This window comes from Hypanus sabinus, chromosome 29 (assembly GCF_030144855.1).
Source record: "Hypanus sabinus isolate sHypSab1 chromosome 29, sHypSab1.hap1, whole genome shotgun sequence".
In the NCBI taxonomy this organism is placed as follows: Eukaryota; Metazoa; Chordata; class Chondrichthyes; order Myliobatiformes; family Dasyatidae; genus Hypanus; species Hypanus sabinus.
The window spans coordinates 2116645-2139431 of NC_082734.1; the positions used below are offsets into that span (position 1 = coordinate 2116645).

General features: G+C 52.5%; 1 protein-coding gene and 1 pseudogene across 5 annotated transcripts in view; both read right to left on the reverse strand.

Annotated features, from left to right (window-relative positions):
- The window catches only part of LOC132382717 (protein MTO1 homolog, mitochondrial-like), a 15539-nt pseudogene extending 1752 nt beyond the window's left edge, over positions 1 to 13787 (reverse strand).
- Positions 13788 to 14169: 382 nt separating this feature from the next.
- The window catches only part of LOC132382871 (integrin alpha-M-like), a 40807-nt gene continuing 32189 nt past the window's right edge, over positions 14170 to 22787 (reverse strand). For all 5 annotated transcript variants that reach the window (XM_059953357.1, XM_059953353.1, XM_059953356.1 and 2 more), the window contains 8 exons: positions 20182 to 20265; positions 19666 to 19738; positions 18000 to 18104; positions 17729 to 17800; positions 16839 to 16937; positions 15519 to 15623; positions 14942 to 15049; positions 14170 to 14512 (listed from right to left, as the gene is read on the reverse strand). In XM_059953357.1, the coding sequence (XP_059809340.1) occupies positions 14321 to 14512; positions 14942 to 15049; positions 15519 to 15623; positions 16839 to 16937; positions 17729 to 17800; positions 18000 to 18104; positions 19666 to 19738; positions 20182 to 20265 (838 nt within the window). In that variant the 3' untranslated portion in view covers positions 14170 to 14320. The remainder of the gene's footprint in view (positions 14513 to 14941; positions 15050 to 15518; positions 15624 to 16838; positions 16938 to 17728; positions 17801 to 17999; positions 18105 to 19665; positions 19739 to 20181; positions 20266 to 22787) is intronic.

Below are 22787 nucleotides of genomic sequence, written 5' to 3' on the forward strand. Positions count from 1 at the left end.
CTGGCTCAGAGCAATGGTTGGTCTGTTCAGCGGCGAAAATAATTATAGGAAACGTTGCCTGCGTCCCACTGACCTGGGCCGGTCACTGCGCTCTGGGCTGACCTTTGTGTCCGGCAGGAGGCGTAGCCATTGGGTGCCTGAGTAACAGACGGACTTGAGGGTGGCCAATCCATGCTCGAGGGCCTGACTGACACGCTGGGCCTCCTGCTGCCGCTTCCAGGACACGCAGCCTGCCTCGGCGTAACCTGGGGCAACAGAATCGGTCAGAGGAGGCAGAGCCAGTGACTGTGCTGGAGGGGCACAGGGACGCGGCCAGTAAGGGAGGGACACGCAGACCTGCTGTGCGAACCTCGGATGGAGTGGAGTCAGAGGCGGAGTGGGGAGGAAAGGGGGATCAGAGACAAGATATAAAGAGGGGCAGTCGGGAGGGGTGGGGTATACAGATGGCAGAATCGGGGGGTGGGGTATACAGGTGGCAGAGTCGAGGGTGGGGTATACCGGTGGCAGAGTCGGGGGTGGGGTATACAGAGGGGCAGAGTGAGGGGTGGGGTATATGGGGGGCAGGTCGAGAGGGGTGGGGTATACAGATGGCAGAATCGGGGGGTGGGGGTATACAGTTGGCAGAGCCGGGAGGGGTGACACACAGACCGCTGTGTGTGCATTGGAAGGTTTAGAGTCGAAGGGGTTGTCCAAAGATGGTTTGGAGCCAGTGACAGAGGGAATGAATCGGGGAACCTCAGAGAATGGATAATGACAAGGAAAGGATCCCCCAAACACCACAGACCCTTCACTAACCCTCCCACGCCCCATTCCACATCCTGCTACCTCTCTCCCCCTCCAACACCCTCCACTCTTCCCTTCCCCCTCCCCATGCCCTCATCACTATTTCCTCTCCCTTTCTCCCATCTTCGACCATCCCTATTCATTTTCATCATCTTACCCCCTCCCCACCATCTACTCACACCGTCTATCCCTCCATCCTCCCCCCACTCCCACTCCCTCCGTCATCCCTCGCCCTTCCCTCGGTCCGTCCCTACCCCCTGGCGGTCAGCCTCTGGTCCGCGTTGTCTGGCCTCAGCCCCAGCCGGAACTCCACCCGCCCACTGAACATGCGGTAGGGTTCGGTGGTGCCCAGTGAGGACAGGTCGTCGATCAGCACCCCGACGTACCCCTCGGTGCGTCCCACTACGAACGGGCTAGACCCCCGCCCACGGAGGGCGGCGTTAATGCCTGCGATCAGTCCCTGGAGTTTGGGGGGAGATGGGGGGGGGGACAGAAAGTGGGAAGGAATGGGGGAGAGGGGAAGGCAGGAGCAGATGAAGGGAGGGGTAGAGAGGAGGTGGGGAAAAGTGAGAGATGGAGAGAGCTGTGAACTGGTGCATCGGTAAATTCTGCATCCACGTTCCCCACCGCTAACGCCAGCATCTGCCGCCTCACCGCCAGGTTCCCCAGTGATTGGCTCTCTGCTCACACCCACGTGTTGTAGAATCCAATCCCACCGCCTGTGAGGGAGTTGGGGAAGGGAGGGAGTGTCCGCCAAGCGTAACTGTTCAGTCTGAGTGGTAAGGGCTGAGGGACAAGAACCCGCCCAAAGAGGGGACACCGGGGGGGCGGTGGAGGGGGTTGTTAGATTACCTGAGCAGCTGCCTCCTCGTAGCCAGTGGTCCCATTAATCTGTCCCGCCAGGAAGAGACCCTGTACCATCCGGGTCTCCAACCAGGGGGGTCAACTGTCGGGGGTCCACATAGTCATACTGTACCCCGTACCCTGGGGGGATGACAGAGAAGGGGGGAAGAGTGGGGAGTGTGTGGGGGGAAGAGGAAAGGGTGTGAATCGGGTAGAGGCGGAGGAGGTGGATGGAGAGGAATGGGGTTTGAAAGGGGTTGCAAGGGGGGTGTGGGAGAAGAGTGGGTTGGAGGGGGGATTGTAGAGAGGGCAGGGAAAGGGGGAAGAAGGGGAAAGTAAAATGAACTGATGAGCTCTACCCCACCTCCTCTCCCCTCCATCCTCTCTACTGGCACCTCCTTCTCTCTTCCCCTCACTCCTACCTCCCAATTCTTCACTGTCCTCTTCCCCTCTCCCCTCCCTTCCCACTCTCCCGCAAACTTCTTCTTTCTTTCCCTTCCACCCTCCCTACCAACATCTCCACAACCTTCATCATCCCCATCCTCGTCCTTCCCCCTCCGTCTCTCCTCACTTCTCCTCCTTTGCTTTCTCTCCCTGCTTGCTCTACTATTCTCCCACTTCCTTCCTCCCGCCCGCCTCCCCGTCTTTCCTGTCCCTCCCCTCTTCTGCCCTTCTGACCCTCTGCTTCATCCCCTCTTGAACCTGCCCCTCTGTCCGTCTGCCCCGCAGGCCTCACTCACCAGGCTGCAGGATTTTGGCCGTCTGCAGGCCGGGGATGGAGCTGACCAGCTGCTGCTGCAGTTCGGGGGGGAGGGTGGTGGAAAGACCCTGGGGGTACAGGACGTCCGAGCACAGGCCTTCAGGCTCCAGCCACACCTGGTGGGAGCGGCCGGAGAAGCGGAGAACCTTGGCCTCCAGGAAGGGACAGTACCTGGGGTGGGGGTGAGTAGAGAGTAAGGAACGGAGAGAGGGTTAGGGAGGGGGCAACAGAGGAAGAGGGCTGAGGGGATGGGGGAATACAGGAAGGAAGAGTAGGGGGTAAAGGACTGGGAAGTCGAAGGGTGATGCGGAATAGCTTATTTCACAAACACACAGAGTCAGTCACACAGAGACTGACACACACAGAAACACACTGTCACTCACACAGGTACACAGACTGACACACATATACACTGTCACAGACAAAAACACTCTCATGCAGTCACTCACACACAGAGACCGACACACAAACACAAACACACACAGAGTCAGGGTCACACACACACACAGACCCACACAGTCACAAACACACACAGAGCGACACACACTCAAACACACTGTCACTCACAAACACACACAAAGTGGGTGTGGAAAGTGTGTTGGGGGGTGAAATGCCACATTGGGGGACGGGGAGAGAGAGGCCGAGTGGTGAGGACAAGAGGGTGTGTGGCGAAGAGGCGCTGGGGGTGGGGGGAGGGTCTGCTCTGATTACCGGGGTCCACGGGTGGTCTCCTGGACGTGAGGGTTCAGGTGAAGATTCTCTCTGACGAGGCGCTCGGCCTCAGGACCTGTGTGGGTGAGGTAACAGGGTAGCTGCTCATCTGGCTGGAGAACGGTGGGGAGAGAGAGAGAGTTATTGAGTACAACTCTCTGACCGTCCCTCTTCAATCCCCCCACCCAATCCCCCACTCTCTCTCACCCCCACCCACTCTGCCTCTCCCCTCCTCATCCCCATCTCCCACCTTCACACCTGCTCACCCTCTCTCCTCACCCACACACTCCACCTCTCTCCTCATCCCACCCACTCCCCTCTCTCCATCACCTGACCACCCACTCCACTCTCTCCCTCGTCATCCCCCCCACCTAACCTCTTCTCCCTTATCAACCCCCTCCTTCCTTGACCCACTCCAATCTCTCCTCATCCCCTCCACCCTCTCTCCCTCCTCATCTCCCCTTCCTGTTCCCCCTCCCTCTTCGCCATTACTACACTCCACCCATCGCGCCTTCTCCCCATCCCGTCAGCCCCCTCCCTCCTCGCATCCAACCCTATCCCTCCCTCATATCCCATCCTTGCCTTCCCCCACCCTCCCCCCCCTCACCTGAATGGCAACGCTGGTGCTGAGAAAGCTGAAGGGGATGGGTCGGCTGTCCCCCCTGTGAGTCTCCAACACGCCGAGATTGACTGAGTCCCGCTGTATCCGAGGGGGCGTCCCTGTCGGGTGTAAACATCCCGTCAGTGGGGTGAAGGAAGAAATGACAGAGTGGGAAACAGAGAGAGAGGAGGAGGGGAGGAGGGGTTAGAGGGGTGAGGATTGAAGGGTAGGGGGGAAAGGGGAAGGGGAAGGTTGGGGAGGGGGAGGGTTGAGGGGAAGGATGGGGAGGGGGAGGGGTGAGGGGAAGGATGGGGAGGGGGAGGGGTGAGGGGAAGGTTGGGGAGGGGGAGGGGTAGGATGGGGAGGGGGAGGGGTGAGGGGAAGGATGGCGGAGGGGGAGGGGTGAGGGGATGGGAGGGGGAGAGGTGGGGGATGGGGAGGGGGAGGGGTGAGGGGAGGGTGAGGGGAAGGATGGGGGAGGGGGAGGGGTAAGGGGAGGGATGGGGAGGGGGAGGGGTAAGGGGAAGGATGGGGAGGGGGAAAGGGGAAAGGGGATGGGGAGGGGGAAGGGTGAGGGGAAGGATGGAGAGGGGGAGGGGTGAGGGGAAGGATGGCGGAGGGGGAGGGGTGAGGGGATGGGGAGGGGAGGGGTGAGGGGAAGGATGGGGGAGGGGAGGGGTTAGGGGAAGGATGGGGGAGGGGAGGGGTGAGGGGAAGGATGGTGGAGGGGGAGGGGTAAGAGGAGGGATGGGGAGGGGGAGGGGGAAGGGGAAGGATGGGGGAGGGGGAGGGGTGAGGGGAAGGATGGGGAGGGGGAGGGGGAGGGGTGAGGGGAAGGATGGGGGAGGGGTGTGGGGAAGTATGTGGAGGGGGAGGGGTGAGGGGAAGGATGGGGGAGGGGTGAGGGGAAGGACGGGGAGGGGGAGGGGTGAGGGGAAGGATGGGGGAGGGGGAGGGGTGAGGGGAAGGGTGGGGGGAGGGGGAGGGGTAAGAGGAGGGATGGGGAGGGGGAGGGGGAAGGGGAAGGATGGGGGAGGGGGAGGGGTGAGGGGAAGGATGGGGAGGGGGAGGGGGAGGGGTGAGGGGAAGGACGGGGAGGGGGAGGGGTGAGGGGAAGGATGGGGGAGGGGAGGGGTGAGGGGAAGGATGGTGGAGGGGGAGGGGTAAGAGGAGGGATGGGGAGGGGGAGGGGAAGGGGAAGGATGGGGGAGGGGGAGGGGTGAGGGGAAGGATGGGGAGGGGGAGGGGGAGGGGTGAGGGGAAGGATGGGGGAGGGGTGTGGGGAAGTATGTGGAGGGGGAGGGGTGAGGGGAAGGATGGGGGAGGGGTGAGGGGAAGGACGGGGAGGGGGAGGGGTGAGGGGAAGGATGGGGGAGGGGGAGGGGTGAGGGGAAGGGTGGGGGGAGGGGAGAGGGGAAGGATGGGGCAGGGGGAGGGGGGACGGGAAAATTGGGGCTTACGTCCGGGATCTGAACAAATTTAGTTGGAGCCGATTTTCGAAATTATGGGGACATGCCTTGATTGGGGAAATCCCTTGTTATTAATCTGTGTGTGGAAAACAGCAGAAATGGAGGCTATTGAATTTTAGAGAACCCTACTCCCCTGTTTTTGAGGAGAGCCAGAAAGGAGGTTCCATGTGACACTGCTAAAAAATGGAAACTTTCTGGAATACAGAGGAGTATGACAAAGGCAGGAATTCGGAGGAAAATAGCTGAATATTGTGTTGGGAAAGAGTTATTTGAGTCGCTACAGGAGTTTCCGATAGGTGATGGGGAGATCCTGTTACGACTTGAACAATTAAGAATGGAGGCTGCAGAGGCAGAGGGAGCTTGAGAAGGAGATGCGGCGTCAAGAGGGTCAAGTGTCAGGCCGTGGTGGCGAGAGGCGTGTATCAATTAATGACAGTCAGGAAATTAAGTTGGCAGCTCCGTTGGCTGAAGGAGACGTTGATAGGTACTTCCTACATTTTGAGAAGGTGGCTCAGGACAGGAAGTGGTCGAGGGAGGACTGGGCACTGTTGCTGCAAATGTGTTAAAAGGGAAGGTGCTGCAAGTATATTCCGCCTTGTCTGTGACTGTGTCGACTAATTATGATGCTGTGAATGAGGCTGTGCTTAATGTCTATGAAATGGTGGCAGAAGCGCACGACAGAATTTTCGGGGTTTGAGGAAGTCTGGGAACCAGACATATATAGAGTTTGCCCGTGAAAAGGAGAAGTCCTTTGATCGGTGGTGTGCCTCGAGAGAGGAAGACGAGGACTACCACAAAGTGAGACAGCTAATGCTGATCGAGGTACCTAAAGAGTGTGTCCCTAGTGAGATACGGATATACTTAGAAGAGAAAGAGGTTGAGACTCTTTCCACAGCCGCTAGGTTAGCGGATGAGTTTGCCCTGACTCACAAGATTTAGTTTTTCCCGAGCAAGGGTTACCAGAAGAGTTACTGGGATAATCCGTCGAGTAACACAGGAAACAAGGCAGGAGCTAGTGACAGAGGTCAAGAGGAGGGGAAACCGACCAAAGATAAGTTTTCCAGTTTTACCTGTTACTACTGCAGGAAGCCTGGCAATGTGGCGTCCAACTGTCTTATTCGGAAGAAAGAAATGGGAAAGGAGAAGGGTGAAAACGACGCGTGTGGGCCGGCGGCTGAGACCACACAAAGTAACCCTAACCCTAATGCGGGGCTCTGGCCGAGTTCAAGAAGGGATTGAATGGTTTATTATCAAGGGTTTTGTGTCTGTGAAGGAGGGGTCGCCCCTAGTTCCAGTGGGAATCTGGCGCGATGCTGGAGCCTTTCAGTCACTGATATTAAGTGATGTCTTTGAATTTGGTGACGAGACAAAAACAGACCAAGTGAATATTCTGGAAGGTATTGGCAAGGGAACAGAGGTCGTGCCTTTGCAAAAAATAATTTTGAAATGTGACTTAGTGTCTGGACCAGTCGGGATAGGGATAGGGATAACGATAGCTGTTTGATACCGATAGAGATTGTTGGGCAATGTCCTGGCAAGCAAAGATGTATACCCAGGGTTACAGCTAACAAGCCGGCCTGCTGTTAGTGAGACAAGCGCAGACAGTGAACTTTATCCCGCATGCGCGGTCACAAAAAGCATGACAATGAAGGCTGCAGAAGTGAATCGATCTGGACGGGAGGGGTCAGGTGCCCGCGATAGCAAAGACAGGGGTACGGATCCTACTGACTTAACTGAAACTTTTCTACCGTCCGTGTTGCACCAGGACTCAGGTAGTGAGACGGATAAGGTGGGGGGGGGGGGGGTTGTCATTGTCCAGGCGGAAGCTTATGGCAGAGCAGGATAGGGATCCTGAGATTGCAGTTTTAAAAGAGACAGCTCTTTCTAAGGATGAAATTCAGAGGGAGTCAGTGGGTTACTATCTGAAGGACGGGGTATTAATGAGGAAGTGGAGACCATCGACAGTACCTGCCGATGAGGAGTGGACCGCGGTGCACCAAGTGGTGGTTCTGAAGGGTTACCGTACAGAAATTTTAAAGATGGCTCATACAATGCCTTTAGGGGGACACCTTGGAGTTAGAAAGACAGGGCACAAGATTATGAAAGAATTTCATTGGCCGGGTATAAGAAAGGATGTGGCGGTTATTTGTAAAACCTGTCACACATGTCAAGTGGTAGGGAAACCGAATCAGACCATCCCAAAGGCGCCACTTGGCCCATACCAGCTTCTGGTGAACCTTTCTCCAGGGTCACTGTGGATTGTGTTGGCCCACTGCCAGAGACTGCAGGTGGCCACCAATACTTGGTACCGTTATGTGTGCTGTCTCCAGGTTCACAGAAGCAATACCCCTCAGGAACCTAAAGGCTAAAACAGTGGTGAAGGCACTTATTAAATTCTTCACGTTAATGGGTCTACCCAAGGAGATACAATCGGATCAGGGCAGCAATTTTACATCGGGTGTATTTCAACAGATAGTTACGTAACTGGGAGCGAAACCAATTTTGTCCAGGGCATACCATCCCCAATCCCAGGGAGAGATAGAGAGACTTCACTCTACCCTCAAAACCATGATTAAAACGTGCTGTATGGAAAATGAAAAACATTGGGATGAGAATATACCTTTACTCCTATTTGCAATAGGAGATTCGATCCAGGAATCGTTGGGGTTCAGTCCGTTTGAGCTCGTGTTCAGTCATAGCCCTCGAGGACCCTTGACCTTACTGAGAGAGCAATGGTCTCAGAAGTAAGTGCAAATTGGGGTATTGGATTATGCCTTAGAGTTTCGAGACAGGCTGAGCAGGGCTTGTGACCTTGCGAAACAAAATCTCTACGACTCTCAGGCTGATATGAAGCGCTGGTATGACAGACTGGCGAGGGAGTGAAGCTATGAGGTTGGGGATAAGGTTTTCGTTTTGTTTCCCTTGGAGAATCACCCTCTCCAGGCTCAACATAGTGGACCTTACAGAATAATGAGGAAAATTGATGAGCTGAACTACGTGATCAGGACACCTGGTAGAAGGAAGGCCACTCAATTAGTGCATGTGAACCTAATCAAACCTTATTTTGACTCAATCCGTATCAGCTGGGGTCACGACCAAACAAGACCCAGCTGTAAAGACTAGCCCAGAGTTAACGGGGGAGTGTAATGAGCAGTGTCTTGTTTCAGCTATACTTCAGAATGCTAGTGTTTTGGAGAACATAGACAGTAAATTTAACCACCCTGAACTGAAGCAACAACAACAGATAAAGGAGCTAATTGGCAAACATTCCGATGTATTCCCAGATACACCGAGGCAGTGCAGTATAGCTGCACATGATGTCATTGTGGGGCAGGCTGATCCAGTGAAATAGTACCCCTACAGGATGAATGCAGAACGTAGTAAAATAGTGGAACAGGAAATCGAATATACATTGGCCAATGGTATTATCAGGCCATCCACCTCTGCGTGATAGTTCCCAAGCCCGATGGGACAATAAGATTTTGCACAGATTATAGAAAGGTCAACGCAATAACCAAAACAGATGCTTACCCTATTCCCAGAATAGATGACTGCATCGATAGGGCTAAGTACCTAACAAAAATTGACCTGCTAAAAGGGTACTGGTGCGTTCCCTTAAACGATAGGGCTCGAGGGATATCGGCATTCGTCACCCGATTGGGGTTGTACGAGTATAATGTGATGCCTTTCGGGATGAAAAATGCCCCTGGGACATTCTAACGTGAGAGAAAGTCTGTGATTCAAGGCTTGAAGTATACTGGGGCATATATTGACGATTAGTAGTATGGAACGACACATGGGAGGAACACATTGTAACAGTAGAGAAATTATTTGACCGGCTCTCTAAAGCTAATCTAACAGTGAACCTTGCCAAGAGTGAGTGTGGTCACGCCAGGGTCACATATCTTGCTTACGTGGTGAGCCAGGCTCAACTGGCTCCTGTAAAAGGTAATGTTCAGGCTATCGCTGATGTACCCATTTCAACGGGTAAGAGAGCCTTCAGAAGGTATTTAGGTATGGTGGGGTATTATCGAAAATTTTGCAAGAACTTTGTGGATATTGCCCTTCCACGGACAAAACTGTTGAGAAAATGTAAACGATTTGTGTGGGATGGGCGTTGTCAAAAGACGTTCGAACGGTTAAAGGGTATCTTGTGTCACCATCCAGTGCTAAAGGCACCGGACTTAACTAAGCCGTTCTCCTAGCGACGGACGCTAGCGATGAAGCTGCAGGGGCGGTGCTATTACAGAGGGGAGATGATGGCATTGAATATCCGGTGGCATACTTTTCCAAAAAGTTTAATGTGCACCAGAAAATTTACTCAACAATAGAAAAAAAATTGCTGTCCCTCATTTTTGCATTACAACATTTCGAGGTTTACATCAGTGCCGCACAAAAGCCGTTACAGGTCTACACTGACCACAACCATTTAGTGTTTTTAGACAAGATTAAAGATTGAAATTGTCATTTATTAAACTGGAGCCTGTGTTTACAGCAGATTGATATCGAGATAAGACACTTAAGGGGTGTGGGCAATATCATTGCGGATTGCCTATCCCGCTGTTAAAAAATGCTGATGAAATGTGCAAGTGCTGAATGTACACTTTGTGAAGTGAAATGTGGTGCTTGGTGGGTAGAATCTGTGAGTCAGCAAAATATTAAATGTTTTAAGTATCTTAAATGTATCTATTTTAATGCTAGGAGCATTGTAAGAAAGGTGGATGAGCTTAAAGCGTGGATTGATACCTGGAATTATGATGTTGTAGCTATTAGTGAAACATGGTTGCAGGAAGGGTGTGATTGGCAACTAAATAGTCCTGGATTTAGTTGCTTCAGGTGTGATAGAGTAGGAGGGGCCAGAGGAGGAGGTGTTGCATTGCTTGTCCGAGAAAATCTTATGGCGGTGCTTTGGAAGGGTAGATTAGAGAGCTCCTCTAGGGAGGCAATTTGGGTGGAATTGAAGAATGGGAAAGGTGCAGTAACACTGATAGGAGTGTATTATAGGCCACCTAATGGGGCGCGTAAGTTGGAAGAGCAAATGTGTAAGGAGATAGCAGATATTTGTAGTAAACACAAGGTGGTAATTGTGGGAGATTTTAATTTTCCACACGTAGACTGGGAAGCTCATTCTGTAAAAGGGCTGGATGGTTTAGAGTTTGTGAAATGTGTGCAGGATAGTTTTTTGCAACAATACATAGAAGTACCGACTAGAGATGGGGCAGTGTTGGATCTCCTGTTAGGGAATGCGATAGGTCAGCTGACAGATGTATGTGTTGGGGAGCACTTCGGGTCCAGTGATCACAATAGCATTAGCTTCAATATAATTATGGAGAAGGTCCAGACCTAGAGTTGATATTTTTGATTGGAGAAAGGCTAACTTTGAGGGGATGCGAAGGGATTTAGAGAGAGTGGATTGGGTCAAGTTGTTTTATGGGAAGGATGTAATAGAGAAATAGAGGTCATTTAAGGGTGAAATTATGAGGGTACTGAATCTTTATGTTCCTGTTAGGGTGAAAGGAAAGGTTAAAGGTTTGAGAGCACCATGGTTTTCAAGGGATATTAGAGATTTGGTTCAGAAAAAGAGGGATGTCTACAATAGATATAGGCAGCATGGAGTAAAGGAATTGCTCGAGGAATATAAAGAATGTAAAAGGAATCTTAAGAAAGAGATTAGAAAAGCTAAAAGAAGATACAAGGTTGGTTTGGCAAATAAGGTGAAAGTAAATCCGAAAGGTTTCTACAGTTATATTAAAAGCAAGAGGATAGTGAGGGATAAAATTGGCCCCTTAGAGAATCAGACTGGTCAGCTATGTGTGGAACCGAAGGAGATGGGAGAGATTTTGAATGATTTCTTCTCTTCGGTATTCACTAAGGAGAAGGATATTGAATTGTGTAAGGTGTGGGAAACAAGTAAGGAAGTTATGGAACCTATGACAATTAAAGAGGTGGAGGTACTGGCGCTTTTAAGAAATTTAGAAGTGGATAAATCTCCGAGTCCTGACAGGATATTCCCCAGGACCTTGAGGGAAGTTTGTGTAGAAATAGCAGGAGCTCTGACGGAGATCTTTAAGATGTCATTAGAAACGGGGATTGTGCCGGAGGATTGGTGTATTGCTCATGTGGTTCCATTGTTTAAAAAGGGTTCTAGAAGGAAGCCTAGCAATTATAGACCTGTCAGTTTGACATCAGTGGTGGGTAAATTAATGGAAAGTATTCTTAGAGATAGTATTTATAATTATCTGGATAGACGGGATCTGATTAGAAGTAGCCAGCATGGATTTGTGCGTGGAAGGTCATGTTTGACAAACCTTATTGAATTTTTTGAAGAAGTTACGAGGAATGTTGACGAGGGTAAGGCAGTGGATGTAGTCTATATGGACTTCAGCAAAGCCTTTGACAAAGTTCCACATGGAAGGTTAGTTAAGAAGGATCAGTCGTTAGGTATTAATGCTGGAGTAATAAAATGGATTCAACAGTGGCTAGATGGGAGATGCCAGAGAGTAGTGGTGGATAATTGTTTATCGGGATGGAGGCCGGTGACTAGCGGGGTGCCTCAGGGATCTGTTTTGGGCCCAATGTTGTTTGTAATATACATAAATGATCTGGATGATGGGGTGGTAAATTGGATTAGTAAGTATGCCGATGATACTAAGGTAGGAGGTGTTGTGGATAATGAGGTGGATTTTGAAAGCTTGCAGGGAGATTTATGCCGGTTCGAAGAATGGGCTGAACGTTGGCAGATGGAGTTTAATGCTGAGAAGTGTGAGGTTCTACATTTTGGCAGGAATAATCCAAATAGAACATACAGAGTAAATGGTAGGGCATTGAGGAATGCAGAGGAACAGCGAGATCTAGGAATAACTGTGCATAGTTCCCTGAAAGTGGAGTCTCATGTAGATAGGGTGGTGAAGAGGGCTTTTGGAACGCTGGCCTTTATAAATCAAAGCATTGAGTACAGAAGTTGGGATGTAATGCTAAAGTTGTACAAGGCATTGGTAAGGCCAAATTTGGAATATTGTGTGCAGTTCTGGTCACCGAATTATAGGAAAGATATCAATAAATTAGAGAGAGTGCAGAGACGATTTACTAGGATGTTACCTGGGTTTCAGCAATTAAGTTACAGAGAAAGGTTGAACAAGTTAGGTCTCTATTCATTGGAGCGTAGAAGGTTGAGGGGGGATTTGATCGAGGTATTTAAAATTTTGAGAGGGATAGATAGAATTGACGTGAACAGGCTGTTTCCATTGAGAGTAGGGGAGATTCAAACTAGAGGACATGATTTGAGAGTTAGGGGGCAGAAGTTTAAGGGAAACACGAGGGGGTATTTCTTTACTCAAAGAGTGATAGCTGTGTGGAATGAGCTTCCTGTAGAAGTAGTAGAGGCCAGTTCAGTTGTGTCATTTAAGGTAAAATTGGACAGGTATATGGACAGGAAAGGAGTGGAGGGTTATGGGCTGAGTGCGGGTAGGTGGGACTAGGTGAGATTAAGTGTTCGGTACAGACTAGGAGGGCCAAAATGGCCTGTTTCCGTGCTGTGATTGTTATATGGTTATATGGTTATTGCTTAAGGATCAAAATTTTCCCAAAAGGATGAAGGCAGGTGAGAAACTGCTAGAAAATTCAGCAGTCTAATGAATAAGGAGGCCATTAAAAGAGAGAGAGGACTCTGACTTGCTTTTGATAACACTTTTAATTGCGACCTTGAGAGAGAGAGTACGTCGCCAGCTGAGACACGAGCTGGGAAATCACCATGGTAACAGCTCACAGCGGTTGAGCTAACGGACGGCTGGAATTTCGAATGGAATATAAAAAGTTGGGGCTTTTGGTCTGATAACGGCAGAGGAATTGCGGAAGCCACCCAAGAAACCACTGGTGGAGTTTAAGACCACCACGAGGGTGGAGGCCACGGACTGATTAATTTCCACCCGTGATTACCAGTGCGGGTAAGAGCTTGCCTGTGGGGGTCTGCTGGTGGTGAACCCGTGCCGTTGGTTAGTAGACCGTTCCCTAGAAGGGGCTCTGTCCATCTGTGTCTATGTGGGGTTCACACGAAGTGACTCTAAAGACTTCAGAAGCAAGAACAACTAAAGCTGCCAACTTAAACATCAACTCAATTAACTCTCTCTCTCTTCATCAATTCACCTCGACGCAACACAAAGTGAACTGAACTGCTTAAACTTACCTGACACCGTAAGATTGATATCTACCTCCGGGAGTATTATCTTTGTATCCACACACATTTACGGAGATAGATAGATAGATAGATAGATAGATAGATAGATAGATAGATAGATAGATAGATAGATAGATATAATAGTTTATAACTTGTATCGTATTATCCGGTTTTAATGATATTAATTCGTAGTAGTCATGAATATAGTCTTAATTTATGGAAAACCAGACTCCAGGTGTGTTCCATTTCTGCTGGTCCTTTCCAACTTGTCACAGGATTCGCGACACTTTTCTGTCCCAACATCTCTTCATCTTCCTTCTTTTTTCCCACTTTCATTCCCTCCCCTTCTCCTTTCCTTCCCCACTCTTCCCTTCTTCTCTCCTCCACCCACCCACTCACGTCCCACCCTCTCACCCCCTCATCCATTTCTCTGCCTCCTCCACACATCTTCGCTGCCTCCTCTTCTGCTCCTTCTTTTCCACTCCACACCCGTCCTCCCATTCCTTCCTTGCCTCTCCCCTCCTCTCACCCTGTTCCTTCCCACCCACTATCACCCTCCCCATTTTCTCCATTCTTACCCTTCCACCCCACACCTCTCCTGCATCTCCCTCCACTCCTCCCCCATTTCTTCTTCCCTCTATTCCTTTCCTCCTCTCCTTTCTCCAACTTCCAGACAAGTAAACTCTTAGTCGCTCTATCTTGCTGTTCGTTCTCTCACTGTGGCCCGACAGCACAGCCCAACCCCTCTCATCCCTCACCCTTCAAGCGAAATGGCTGAGATTCTGGATCGAAGACAATATGACCTCAGTCCATTGTGTGGGTGCAGTAAGGGAGAAAGAGACGGGGGGTGGGGAGACACGGAACTGAGGAGTGGGCAAGGGGAAAAGGGTATAACGATGCAGGAGTATTGCAGGGATTAACAGGGAGAGGGAGACGGGCATGGGAAGGGGATCAAGGAGATGGGAAGGCTTCTGCATCGGTCAAAGTCGCGTTATCATTGGCGGTGTCGTCTTGTCATTGGGCGATGGAGAGCTGCCGTTCGCCGGTCCCTCGTCGTCATTGGCCATTGCTGAGGCGTCTGCCTTCCCATCCATCCCTATCATTTTCTGATTCTCGGCTGCTTGCAACCCGCCGTCATAACTCTCCGGGAAAGACCGCTTGAAGAATCCGCACTGGGAACCAGGGAGAAGGGCTGGAGTCAGGGAGTGAGGATCTAACCCAGAGGGAGCGCGGCCAATCACCGCCCATCTCCAAAGCAGCCGTCCAATAAGGGGTCCCTCCGCCCAAACATTCCCGCCGGCGGACCTTTCTCCCTTCTGCCGCCCCTCCATTCTCTCATTCCTAGCTTTCCTTTTTGCTCCATCACCTCCTCAATCCGCCTCCCAGCTCATCCCTTCTTGCCCTTTATCACCCCTCCCACACTCACTCCTTTCTGCGCCATTCTCTCCTTCACAGTTACATCCCGGCAGTGCTCCCTCTCAGCTTGACGCTCCCAGCGCAACTCTCCTTTCTCGCTGTCCCCCCCCCACACCCCCCGTCCCCACCGCCAGCAGCGCTCCCTCGCCGTCCTTCCCTCCATCCCGGAGATGTAGCGCCCTAACCTTCCAGAGGATGAGGATGACAATGATGAGGAGTAACAGTCCACACGCGCAGCCGATGGCTAACAGCATCTTTTCGCTCTTTGGGTCGACCAGCACATCCGTCTGTCCCTGCGTGAGGAGTTACACAAACCCCAATTGTGAGCAGGCGGTAGAGATCAACGTGAAGGGGCGGAGTGAATGAGTGAATGTGGAAGTGCGGGGTCCTGCTGGGAGCGCGGACGATGGGAGTGAATAGGAAGCTGTGCATCCCAATAGGAGTGTGTAAGGTGGGAGAGGACCAGAAGGGTGGGGTCCCATTGGGAATTTGGACTCTGGGAGTGGACTGGGATGTATTCGGAGTGCAGAAGTCGGGAGAGACGGAAAGGTGTAAGATCCCGTTGGGAGTAAATGGGAAGGGGCGCGTCCTATTGTGTCCGCGGACGGTGGGAGTGAATAGGAAGGGGCGGGAATGTTTTAATGAGTGATTTGTGGGGGGATTTTTTGTGGAATGTAGCAGAGACAGGTGGGACTGATTCTTGAACATTCTCACAGCCTCGCCATGCCCAGATCTTGGGATCAGGCTGTGCACGTTCATTACCTCCGCCTTGAGGCTGAGTTTTCCCTTCTGGCTGATGTGGCGGGAACTGTTTACAGAGAGGAGAGCCGAGCTGAACAGGGTCTTCATGTACACGTCCCCGCTAGGCTGTGGGGAGATGCAAAGAGGGTGGAATCAGAGGCGGCACGAACCCGCTCACAGCTCCCCCTCCCAGAAACCTCTTAGCCAAAGCCCGTCTGTGACCCTCCCCCTCCCCCAGCAACCCTCCGTCTCCGTGACGCCCCAGCCCACCATTCCTCCAGCACCTCTCCGTCACCGTGACACCCCAGCACCTCTCCGTCACCGTGACCCCCACCATTCCTCCAGCACCTCCTCGACACTGTGACCCCCACCATTCCCCCAGCACCTGCCCATCACCGTGACCCCTACCATTTCCCCAGCACCTCCCCATCACCGTGACCCTAACATTCCCCCAGCACCTCCCCGACACCGTGATCTCTACCATTCCCCCCAGCACCTTCCCGTCATCATGACACCCCAGCACCTTCCCGTCACCATAACACACCAGCACCTCCACGTCACCCTGACCCCTACCATTCCCCCAGCACCTCCACGTCACCATGACACCCCAGCACCTCCCCGTCACCATGACACCCCAGCACCTCCCCGTCACCGTGACCCCCACCATTCCCCCCAGCACCTCCGCGTCACCATGACACCCCAGCACCTCCCAGTCACCATGACACCCCAGCACCTTCCCGTCACCATAACAACCCAGCATCTCCCTGTCACCGTGACCCCTACCATTCCCCCAGCACCTCCCCATCACCGTGACACCCCAGCACCTTCCCGTCACCATAACAAACCAGCATCTCCCTGTCACCGTGACCCCCACCATTCCCCCAGCACTTCCCCGACACCATGACCCCCACCATTCCCCCCAGCACCTCCCCGTCACCGTGACACCCCAGCACCTCCCCGTCACCATGACCCCCACCATTCCCCCCAGCACCTCCCCAACACCGTGACACCCCAGCACCTCCCCGTCACCGTGACATCCATTTCCCCCAGCACCTCCCCATCACCGTGACACCACAGCACCTCCCCGTCACCGTGACATCCATTTCCCCCAACACCTCCCCATCACCGTGACACCACAGCACCTCCCCGTCACCGTGACATCCATTTCCCCCAGCACCTCCCCAACACCGTGACACCACAGCACCTCCCCTTCACCATAACACCCCAGAACCTATTCGTCACCGTCACCCCCACCATTCCCCCAGCACCTCCCCATCACCATGATACCCCGAGTCCCTTCCCGTCCTCACTTGACCCCACTTTTCCCCATCCCCTCAATACCTGTAGCTGTACGAAGCCCTTCAGCTGGAATTCCGTTTTGTTGTTGGGGTTTGAGTGGAAGTTGCAGACGACCGTCTGGACCTGAATCCCGGAGGTCTCCTGCGGGGTGGGGGGAAGAGCAGGGTCTGTGGTCAGCAACAACAGAGGAGAACTCCCACCCCACTTCGGACTGTACGAGCAGCGCTCCAGAGCTGCCCTCAGTTCCTCGCCTTATGGTCCGAGGCTGGGTGCTGGTGGGCCGGTCGAGGGGTTGTGTCTCGGGTGGGGGAGTGTCGAGGAGAGAGGAGTTGAGAACCGAAGGAAGAGACGGAACTTGGTGGTACGGGGGAAAGTTACATAGGGAGAGGGGAGATGGGGATGGGGAAAAGGGGTAATGTGGGGAGGGGTCAGTGGGGTGAAATTCAGGGGGGGGGTAAGAGTTCAGGGAGTAGTCTGGGAGGGGTGGAGAGGGTAGAGAGATTGAGCTGCAGAGGGAAGGGATGATGTAGCCAGGGTAGGAGGAGCTGGGGCAGGTGGGTGAAGAGTGGGTTTTGGGGACAAATGTAGTTGGGTTAGTTGTAGGGGTTGGAGAGAGGTGGGGTTTCGGAGGGCTGGGTGCGAGGATTGGGGGGCGGAGCGGGAGCGTGGAGCATAAATAGAGAGTGGTGGATCAAGGAGTGGGGGAGGAGATGTTGGAGTATTGAGGGAGGGGGAAGGCTGAATAATCTGGAAAGGAGGAGCTGGCAGTTTGGGCCGAGAGGGAGGAGAGAGGCGTTCCGGAGCTCCCACCCCCTTCGTTGCCTCTCCCTCCTCACACTCTGCCCTTTCCGCGGCTCTACCTCCCCACTCTCCTGTTGACCCGCGCCGAACCCTCTCTCCTTGCTTCTGCCCCGCACTTGCTCCCCCCTAACCTTTCCCTTGAGCAGATCCTGGATGGCGTCTTTCGGAGACTCCATGGGGTCGCTACACTTCGGTTTCTGGTCCTGTAGGTGGGAACAGGTCACGTTAGTGTACTCTTTACACAGAACACCCCTCCCTTGTCTGTCCGTAACCTCCCTATCCTTCCCCATAATCCATCACTGGTCGCGTGCAGCATATCGGGACGCGTGGCGGCTTGCTACGCAACTCCTCTGCACGTGAAACTGCAGAAGGTTGTGGACATAACTAGTGACCGAGACTCACCTCTTTATGATCAACACGCGCACTCCATGAAACAAAGTTTCCGATCTTCGGGGTGTAGGTGAAGTTCAGTATGAGCGGGACAGGGTAGGGGCCCAGATTTTCCACCTGGGAGAAAAGAGAGAAGGGTGAGAAATTTTCAGCAGGACACCGCACTTTCCCAATCAGTCCCATCGTCCGCGCTTCCGTCGGGACACCGCCCCTTCCCAATCAGTCCCATCGTCCGCGCTTCCGTCCGGACACCGCCCCTTCCCGATCAGTCCCATCGTCCGCACTTCCATCGGGACACCGCCCCTTCCCGATCAGTCCCATCGTCCGCACTTCCGTCGGGACACGGCCCCTTCCCGATCAGCCCCATCGTCCGCACTTCCGTCGGGACACCGCCCCTTCCCAATCAGTCCCATCGTCCGCACTTCCATTGGGCACCGCCCCTTCCCGATCAGTCCCATCGTCCGCACTTCCGTCCGGACACCGCACTTTCCCAATCAGTCCCATCGTCCGCGCTTCCGTCCGGACACCGCCCCTTCCCGATCAGTCCCATCGTCCGCACTTCCATCGGGACACCGCCCCTTCCCGATCAGTCCCATCGTCCGCACTTCCGTCGGGACACGGCCCCTTCCCGATCAGCCCCATCGTCCGCACTTCCGTCGGGACACCGCCCCTTCCCAATCAGTCCCATCGTCCGCACTTCCATTGGGCACCGCCCCTTCCCAATCAGTCCCATCGTCCGCGCTTCCGTCGGGACACCGCCCCTTCTCAATCAGTCCCATCGTCCGCACTTCCATCGGGACACCGCCCCTTCCCAATCAGTCCCATCGTCCGCACTTCCGTCCGGACACCGCACTTTCCCAATCAGTCCCATCGTCCGCACTTCCGTCCGGACACCGCCCCTTCCCAATCAGTCCCATCGTCTGCACTTCCATCCGGACACCGCCCCTTCCCAATCAGTCCCATCGTCCGCACTTCCGTCGGGACACCGCACTTTCCCAATCAGTCCCATCGTCCGCGCTTCCGTCCGGACACCGCCCCTTCCCAATCAGTCCCATCGTCCGCACTTCCGTCCGGACACCGCCCCTTCCCAATCAGTCCCATCGTCCGCACTTCCATCGGGACACCGCCCCTTCCCAATCAGTCCCATCGTCCGCACTTCCGTCGGGACACCGCCCCTTCCCAATCAGTCCCATCGTCCGCGCTTCCGTCGGGACACCGCCCCTTCCCGTTTGCTCCAGTTGTCCGCAGTCCCACCGGGGCCCACTCCTTCCCGATCATCCATCGTCCACGGTCTCGACAGGACCGCGCATCTATCGGTCTGGAGGTGGAAGGGAGGAGAGAGGGAGGGGGAGGGCGAAATTGGTAAAGGGTGGTGCGTGGGGAGGTGAATGGAGTCTAGAGCTAGAGGAGTGTGAGAAAGGTAGGGTGGGAGGGGTAGAAGAGGTGGGAGAAGGTGGAGGATGCTGGTGGTTTGGAATTGGCGGCTGCGGAGATCATGTGGTGGGTGGAGGGAGTGTGGAATTGAGGGGTGAGGTGGAAATTTGAAGGGGCAGGTGATTAGAGGGAAACGGAGAGCGTAGAAAGTGAGGACAGACTGGCTGGAGAAAAGTTGAGGAGAGAGGGATGGGAAGGAGAGGGAAGGGTAAGAGGAGGGGGAGATTGCTCACTGAGATACTACCTTGTAGGTGTGAGTCACGTCCTTCTGCCCCTGATCGTCCCCCGTGTACCGTATGTAGCGTGTGGTGCTGAGACTGCGAGGAAACAAATTTACAGTCAGTCCGCACCGCACATTGACTATCGACTTGTGGACCCTCGACTTTCTTCTCAGTCCCGTCTCCCCATTCCTGTTCCCCTTCTGTATGGCCTTCTTCTCTGTCCATCCCCATCCTGAGTTACCTTCACCCTGCTCGCCTCCATCCCGTACCATTCCCCCTCTCTGTCCAATCCCCTGACCTCTGCCCTCTGCTTGTCCCTTCTCCCCCTCCCGAGTCCACTCCCTTCTACTCCTCTGCTCATTTCTACTCCCCTTTCCCTCTCCCTGTTCCCTCCCCATATCCTCAATTTCCCACTCCACTCAGTCTCCTGCCTTCTCCCTATTCCTCCTGTCCCCTCTATTTTCCCGATCTCGCCTACCCCTCAGTCCCCTCCTCACGCGGGTGGGGACGAGGCGCTGGTGAGACCTCCGGATGCTCACCTGGTCACCACGACCTCCACGGCATACTGAAACGGTATCGTTATGTTGCGGGTGGTTTCGTTGGTAATCCTGTCTGTGTTGGAGCTGGAGAGTGAATTGGGAAATGTAAGAGCGGAATTGGAATTTTAAAGTTGGTTTATTGTCGTCACGTTTACCTAAGTTTTGTAATTGGAATGGTTTATTATGATGAAATGTATCGAGGTACAGTGGTCCTGCGTACCTGTCAGATCATTACAGTGAATTGAAGTTAAACGTGGAAAAAGAACAAAATACAGTTACAGTTTCAGAGAAAGTGCAGTATAGGCAGAGAATGAAGTGCAGGATCATTACGAGGAAGATTGTGAGGTCAGGATTCCACCTTATCGTACTACGGGACCATTGAATAGTCTTGTAACAGCGAGATACAAGCTGTCCTTTAGCCTGGGGGTATGTGTTTTCAGGCTTCACTATCTTCTGCCCGATTTGGGTGAAGCCGAGCAGAGGTGATTATCGGTAAATTGTTTTATTATTGTTGGCTGGTGGCATAGTGGCATCAGCGCTGCTCTTTGGGGCGAGAGGTCCCGAGTTCGAATCCAGCCGGCACCCTTGTATGCTCTCAACCCCTGCTGGGTTAAGAGCAGGGCATCTCTTTAATTAAAAACTCATCCGGCAGAAGGCAATGTAACTTGCCTCGTACACGATTTCTCAATACGTCAGAGCGGCGTGGAAGGAAATCACCCGCTATGGAAAATTCCGGATGCGACATACCTTTCCTTTGTCACACGTACAATGAAAAGTCAGCTCTTCTTCTCCCAGGACGGAAATGTCAGACACGAGGGGTGTTTTAAGGTGATTGGAGGAAAGTATGGTGAGGGTAGGATGTCAGAGGTAGAGTTTCTTACACAGGGAGTGGTGAGGTAACGCACTTGCGGGGTGCTGGCAGAAACAGACACGTTACTGGCATTTAAAAGACTATGCACATGGACGATAGAAAACTGGAGGGCTGTGTGGGAAGGAAGCATTGGATTGACCATCATGTTAAACCAACATGATGGCCCGAAGTACGGAACCTGTACTGTACTGCAGTGCTATATGTTACACTGCCTGTAAAAAGTATCCCCCCCCACCCCCACCATGGAAGTTTTCATGTTTTACAACATAGAATCAGAGTGAATTCGATTTGGCTTTTTGACACTGATCAACGGAAAAAGACTCTTCAGGTCAAAGTGAAAACTGATCTCTACAAAATGGCCTAAGTTAATTACAAATCTAAAACACAAAATAATTGATTGCACAAGTATTTACCCCCTTCAAGTCAGTATTTAGTAGATTCACCTTTGGCAGAAATCACAACCTTCAGTCTGTGTGGATAGGTCTCTATCAGCTTTGCTGGACACTCGCGGATATTTTCCCCCATTCTTCTTTACAAAACCGCACAAGCCTTGTCAGATTGCATGGGGATTGTGAGTGAACAGCCCCTTTCATGTCCATTCACAAATTCTCAATTGGATTGAGGTCAGGACTCTGACTTGGCCACTCCAGGACATTAAATTTGTTGTTTTTAAGCCATTCCTGTGCAGCTTTGGCTTTATACTTGGGGTCATTGTATTGCTGGAAAACAAATCTTCTCCCAAGTTGCAGTTCTCTTACAGACTGCATTAGGTTTTCCTCCAGGATTTCCCTGTATTTTGCTGCATTCACTTTACCCTCTTCCTTCACAAGCCCTCCAGGGCCTGCTGCAGTGAAGCATCCCCACCGCACGATGCAGCCACCACCATGCTCCACTATAGACATGGTGCATTTATGTGAAGTGTTTGGCTTACGCCAAAGCTCAATTTTGATTTTATCAGACCATAGAACCTTCTTCCAGCTGACTTCAGAGTGTCCCATGCAGCTTCTGGGATACTCCAGCCAATATTTCATGTCAGCTTTTCTCTTTGCCACTCTCCCATAAAGCTGTGACTGCTGAATCACCCGGGCAACAGTTGTTGTATGCGCAGCCTCTCCCATCTCAGCCACTGAAGCTTGTAACTCCTCCAGAGTTGTCATAAGTCTCTTGGTGACTTCCTTCACTAGTCCCCTTCTTGCACAGTCACTCAGTTTCTGAGGACAGCCTGCTCTGGGCAGATTTACAGCTGCGCCATATCCTTTCCATTTGTTGATGATTGACTTGATTGTTCTCTAAGGGATATTCAGTGACTTGGAAATGTTCTTGTATCCATCTCCTGACTTCTGGTTTTTAATAATCTTTTTGCTGAGCTGCTTGGAGTTTTCTTTTGTCTGGGTGGCGTCGTTTTTGCCAGGAATCTGATTCACCAGCAGTCGGACCTTCCAGACACAGGTGTGTTTTCACTACAATCAGTTGAACCACCTTGACTGCACACAGATCTCCAAAAACAGTCTCCATTTAGCTTCTAAAACTATTTGGCTACTCTAGTGATGAATCTGTGTGTCATATTAAAAGGTGTGAACACTTACACAATCAATGATTTTGTGTTTTATATTTATACTTAATTTAAATCACTCTGTAGAGATCTGTTATCACATCGACACGGAAGAGCCCTTTTCTGTTGATTAGTGTCAAAAAAGTCAAATTATATCCACTGTGATGCAATGTTGTAAAACAG